General features: G+C 31.8%; 1 protein-coding gene across 3 annotated transcripts; it reads left to right on the forward strand.

Moving 5' to 3' along the window:
* Positions 1-2,023: 2,023 nt before the first annotated feature.
* On the forward strand, positions 2,024-5,738 carry LOC101255562 (vacuolar protein sorting-associated protein 28 homolog 2-like). Of its 3 annotated transcripts, none has more exons than XM_010319363.4 (4): positions 2,024-2,118; positions 2,214-2,240; positions 2,380-2,409; positions 4,780-5,738. In XM_010319363.4, the coding sequence occupies exon 4, from the start codon at positions 4,871-4,873 to the stop codon at positions 5,498-5,500; it is 630 nt and encodes a 209-aa protein (XP_010317665.1). In that variant the 5' UTR covers positions 2,024-2,118; positions 2,214-2,240; positions 2,380-2,409; positions 4,780-4,870; the 3' UTR covers positions 5,501-5,738. The 3 variants fall into 3 exon arrangements, with proteins under 3 accessions (XP_010317665.1, XP_025885588.1, XP_004234483.1); XM_004234435.5 differs by having other exon boundaries at positions 2,029-2,126; XM_026029803.2 differs by having other exon boundaries at positions 2,024-2,240.
* The last annotated feature ends 262 nt before the right edge of the window (positions 5,739-6,000 follow it).

A 6,000-nucleotide genomic window follows, 5' to 3' on the forward strand; every position in this document is an offset into this window, starting at 1 on the left:
TATGGTCATACGATTCAAAATATCATTATATAATATTTTTGGTAACTTATAAGTGATAGATGCATGAGTCAAAGAGGGACTAAAATCTATTATCACTTACTTTGAAGTTATGTGATTCTTTTAAATCAGACAAAGTAGGAACTCTTTTTATATGGTTTATAAGTTATTTGTCTTCTACGAAATATTGTAAAAATATTATTTCTAGTTTACCTCTCAAACAATTATTGATCGTGTTATTACTATCTTGTAATGATGCATATTAATTATTAATATATTATCCTTATTTATCCAAAAAAGAAGAAGAAGAAGAAAAGTATAACTTTAGTAGAGTTATACATGTATTAATAATGTAGAGATTAATTATGAAAAAGTTTATGTATTATTTTATATTGATATTAGTTTTCTCACCTTCTATCCTGTATAAAATAAACATAGACTTCCTTATAACTTATCCATGTATTAATTATATGAATTTTTAAATTGCAAGCTCAAACAACATATTAATTTTACACATGAATAGTTTATCTCGTAATCAACTATCAAACATGTTATAACTATATGCACGATTTTATTCTTTTATAACTTATCCTCAAATCAGCTAACAAACAACCTCATATTAGTCATTCCACCTTCTATTTTGTATAAAATAATATACATATTTTTTCATAACTTATACATGTATTAATTGTGCATGTTTCTAAATTGCCAACCGAACTTCATACTAATTTTATACATAAATAGTTTATTTCCTATCTATCTAACAAATATCGTATAAGTAATATACAAATAACACTCTATGTCCTTGATCATTCATTCAATTTTTTTGTTGTACTTGTTCACTTTAACAAATCAAGAAAAGACAATTTCTTTTTAATTAGTATACCCTCAATTAATTAATTTTGGAAAAGGTAGAATTTTTTGAAAATCTTAAAATTTTAATTTATCCACTTCATAAATAATGAAAATAAAAATGTTAAACTTACTGTGTCAATAATTTTTTTCTTAATAGACATGTCAATTCAAAATTGGACAAATGATTAGGAATGTAGTACATGAATAACTTGTTTCTATCCAACTATCAAACGATTCCTTAGTTATCTGTACGCTATTCATTTTAACGCCATATTTTAAAAGGCTTATACTCCAAACTCAGCACCAAGAATTCAATCCCTAATCTCTCTTACTCCTTCCGTCTCTTTTTACTTGTCAAATTTTCACTAGACTTACCTATTTAAAAAACAATAAATTGTATAGTGAGTTTATCATTTTATCCTTATTAATCAATATAATTTCAGATATATTTATTTAATACATATTTCAAGGACGTTAACTCAGTTAATAAATTAAGGGTATAATAAGAAAAAAAAATTATTTTTCCTTTATATATCAAAGGAAATCAAATTAGAAAATATTTCACAAGTAAATAGGGACGAAAAGTGTATGAAATATCCATTACTATACATAGAGTTACGTATCGATCGGTTTCACTTATTAGTTATCGATTTGTAGAGATGCTAAACAGTTATAGAATCATTAAAGTATCAACTTATTGGTTATTGATTTATCGGTTAATGACCGTTATCAGTTTTCTCGTTAAGGTTTGACATAAAAAAATATTAAAAATCAATTTAAAATAAGGTGACAAATCAAATGAACCATGCACATGCGTTCAAAAATTACATCGTACTAAAAAACAATCAATTTCACATTATAGAATAATCAAGAGTTCTGGGACAACTATAATAAAAGTAGAAAACTAAACCCTAAATCAAATATAATACAAATATAATTATTTAATTTACCATCGGACTATTGATTAAGAACCTATGACAAAAAAAAAATCAAAATCGGCTATTGAAAAACTAAGTAACTTTTTTTCGATTGGAATTATCGATTTCAGTTCGATTCACGCTTTTGGGTTGAGGAGATCTTTTATTAGTATAATAAATTTATTGAAATAAAAATATATATTTTTTTAATTCCACACGCAAACTATTTATTACCCAAGCAAAAAAAGAATAAAAGAAAATAAAATGAAAGAAATCTTCTTCTCATATTTTTGGATGCCTGCAACACACTTCCCATTATTCAAAGCCGCGTCTTCCATTTCTTCTCTCTGTACATACGTCTCTATCTTCTCTCTTTTTCATACTTTGCTCTTTGCATAATCATTTTTTTCACCTGCTCAGATTTTATTTTTGTTTTTGGTTCAGTGCTTGCCATGTTATTCATCTTTTGAGGTAAATTTTATTTGTTTTTTTTCTCAATTTAAGCTTGTTAATCCCTTTTTCTTGTTGCTTGTCTTGTTTATTCTCGATTTGGGTTTTTCTGAATCTGCTTGGTTTTTGTTAATTTGGGTTTTTTTTTTCTGTTTTGCAGCTCTTATCTGCCATGTTCATGATCTTTGAGGTAAATTTCAGCTGGGTTATTTTTCTTTTTTGCAATTTAAGCTTGTAATCGTTTTTCTTCTTACTTGTCTGGCTTATACTCGAATTGGGTTTTTCTGAATCTACTTGGTCTTTGTTGTTTTGGGGTTGTTTTTAAATTCTATGGGAGTGTTTTATTTTTGTCTGTTTTGTAACTCTAGAGTGATCTTTGAGGTAGACTTTAGCTGGATTCTTTCAATTTAAGCTTGTAATTCGTATTCTTGTTACTTCGTCATGCTTATTTATTTATTTGGTTTTTTCTGAATCTCTTTGCTTTTTGTTGTTTTGAAATTATATGCAAGTTGTTTTCTATTTTTTGCAATTCAATCACACTATCTAATATCGGGTGGGATACGATTTCCTTCTTTTTGAGCTAAGTTTTGGTTTGAGTGAGGTCGAAAGTTCCTTACTTTATCATGGTATCTTATATTCTCCATGCTCTAGATGTCTATTCTATTAACAACGTATTGGGGTTGAGTTAGACCGAAAGGTCTATTTCCTTATCGATAGATTTGTGAGCTTTTTTTAAGTGTGTGTGGAGTGGGGGGTGGGAGAGGGTTGATTTCATACATTTCTCACTAATGGGTGGTTGATTACATGCATTTCTTGCTCATGTTCTTTTTTTTTTTTGGGATTTTGATGTGTTGTTATCAAGTTCAACAATGCATTGATGCTTGCATTTATAAAGTATGTATTCATATTTAGAGTAGGATTCAAGATTAGATCTCATGCATTTCTCACTAATGAGTGGTTTGGGTTTTTGATTTCTGTCTTTTGATCAAGTTCAATAATGCACTGATGTTTATATTGTATATATTCATATTTAGAGTGGGATTCAAGATTTGATTTCAATACATTTTCGCTAATGGGTGTTTTGGGATTTTGATTTCTGTCTTTTTATCAAGTTCATCAGTGCACTGATGTTTGCATCTATATTGTATAATCACATTTTGAGTAGGGTTCATGTTTTTGTAAGTTAGTGGATGAAGATAGAAATAGCTGCAGATAAGTTTATGTATATCTGCAGCTGTAAATGCTTTCATTTTGCCCTAAACAAGGTTTCAGTAATTCAATTTGGCTGATGTTAATAGGAGTTCGTTGAGTTTCCTCCACTATGACGAAGTGTCATGTGTTGTAGTTTCAATTTCAGTGTGTCTAGGGGATGTTATACACTTTTCCTTTTAATTTTGCTACTAAAAGCTTGAAGTTCTATTGTGCACCCTTGCATGAAGTCTCGTAATTCACGTGTTAAAGACCTTCTCTTGAGAAAGAAGATCAAGAAGATCCAATGCAATGAGCTTAAGAGATAAACTTGCTATAAAATTGATATAGGAAAGAGGGATATGGGTAGAAGAGAAAAAAAGAAATAAGAAACAAGGAAGTGTAAAAACTTGTCTAATGAAGTGTCAAGTATGTCTCTTATATACTCATTCATGTGAAAGTTGATTGAGATCATTTGTGTGCTTCACTATACTCATGGAAAAATGGAGAAAAGAGGAAAGTTTGAGCTGAAGAGAGAAAATACTTGCACAAGGTTTAAGTGAGTTGATTTGGTTCATCTGATCATGATAATCTAGTTATCTGTGTGTCTATGTTCGTTCATCTTGCTTCTCATTACGCTGTGTTGAAATTGGATGGACTTCATTAAAGTAGTAGGAGGGCCTTGGCCAAGCATTAGGGTTTTCCGTCTACCTTTCTCCCCTGTTCTCGCACTGCTTCATCATTGCGTTTCTCCGAATTGGCATTAGTTTATAAAAGATAAGACTGCCACATTGAAAGTTGTTATTTTCTGATTTGTAGGGTCATGGTCCTAATTTTTGTTATAAATTATAAATAAAATTGAGAAGGATTTTTTCAATCAAAAAATCCGCTCTGATAAGCTATATCAACTTGTACTTCTCTTATGTCATTAGGAAAACATAATTTGGTGATTCAAATATTTGTTGTATCCTACTGACTTATAGAAATCATTCTCTATCTAACCAGGGCCGAAGCAAAGCATCTTTCAACTTTCAGGCATGTTAGGAATTCCTTTAGTTTCTGAACAGACGGTCTTTGCATTTGTCATTAAGCTCAGGAAGTTCTCACAACTAGAAAAAATTAGGGAGTATATACAGTAGTTGTGGGGTGTGCGTGAAAGGTCTTAGTCTACTATACGTTCTGATTGAAGATAACTATTACTTTTTCTCAATCATAGTGAAATTTTACATGAATACTAAGGATGTGTCTTGACCGTTGTATGCATACAGTCCCATAAACTTAAAATTAAACTCATCTAGATATCTGGTCTTTATGGTTCTACGATTTGTTAGTCATAGCAGCAATGTAATCTTAGGTTGTGATGTTTTTGCAGTGACAAAGATTAGCATCTTTGCGCGTGTCCCATTCTCTTCTCCAACCCTATTGTAAAAGGTTTCCTATTTCAAATATACTTGAAAACTCAAATGGAGGTTAAGCTATGGAATGACAAGCGTGAAAGAGAAATGTATGACAACTTAGCTGAACTCTTTGCTATTATCAAAGCAACAGAGAAGCTAGAGAAGGCTTATGTTCGTGACATCATTTCAGCAGCTGAATATGAGACTGAGAGTCAGAAACTCATTGCTCAGTTCAAAACCCTATCATCTACATTAAGGGATACTGTACCTAACATTGAGCGATTTCATGACACATACAAAATGGATTGCCCTGCTGCCCTAAACCGGCTTGTGACCTCTGGCGTGCCAGCTACTGTAGAACACCGAGCTGCTGCTGCAATGTCATCTGTGAGTTCAGCAGCTGTTGTGGCCGAATGTGTGCAGAATTTCATCACTGCAATGGACTCGTTAAAGTTGAACATGATTGCCGTAGACCAGGTCTATCCCCTATTATCAGATCTGTCATCTTCCCTCAATAAACTATCGATTCTGCCAGTGGATTTTGAAGGGAAGACAAAGATGAGAGAGTGGCTTTCAAGACTGTCGAAGATGGGGGCTGCAGATGAGTTGACAGAACAACAGGCTCGCCAGCTCCACTTCGATCTGGAATCGTCATACAATTCTTTCATGGCATCACTTCCCACTGATGGAAGTTAGCTGACTATATCAATAGGTGGTATGTTTGTAAATACCATTGTTATTTTGTTTAGTAAGTTCATAAATCATAACACATATTATTCCTTCTTTAATTGGAGCGCTAGTGATTATCAGTGAAGATGAATTGTGTTTATTTTGGGACTTCTTACATGTTATATAATTGTAAGATTGGTGGTGTACCCATTTTCCTTTTGAGCGGATGATTTATTGGAAACAACCTCTCTACCCGGTTTGGGTACATCCTATACTCCCCAAACCCTACTTGTGGGATTGCACAGGTTATGTTGTTATGATCGTAGTATCATTTTTTATGCTACGAACACATTGTGGATAGCACTACTATCAATCTATATGTTGAATGGGCTATATTACTTGGTTTTGTTGATTGATTCGTTCCTCGTTTTATGTTTTGGGTTGTGGATTGTGATATCAAATTGCACGAGGCTTGCAAAAACGAGTTTGATCTTGAATAGTAAAATGATACTTGCATTTGCTCACAG

Source organism: Solanum lycopersicum, chromosome 3 (assembly GCF_036512215.1).
Source record: "Solanum lycopersicum chromosome 3, SLM_r2.1".
Lineage (NCBI taxonomy): Eukaryota > Viridiplantae > Streptophyta > Magnoliopsida > Solanales > Solanaceae > Solanum > Solanum lycopersicum.

Bases quoted from the DNA above. Each gene is read 5' to 3' on its own strand.
- LOC101255562 (XM_026029803.2), top strand. From the start codon at position 4,871: ATGGAGGTTAAGCTATGGAATGACAAGCGTGAAAGAGAAATGTATGAC.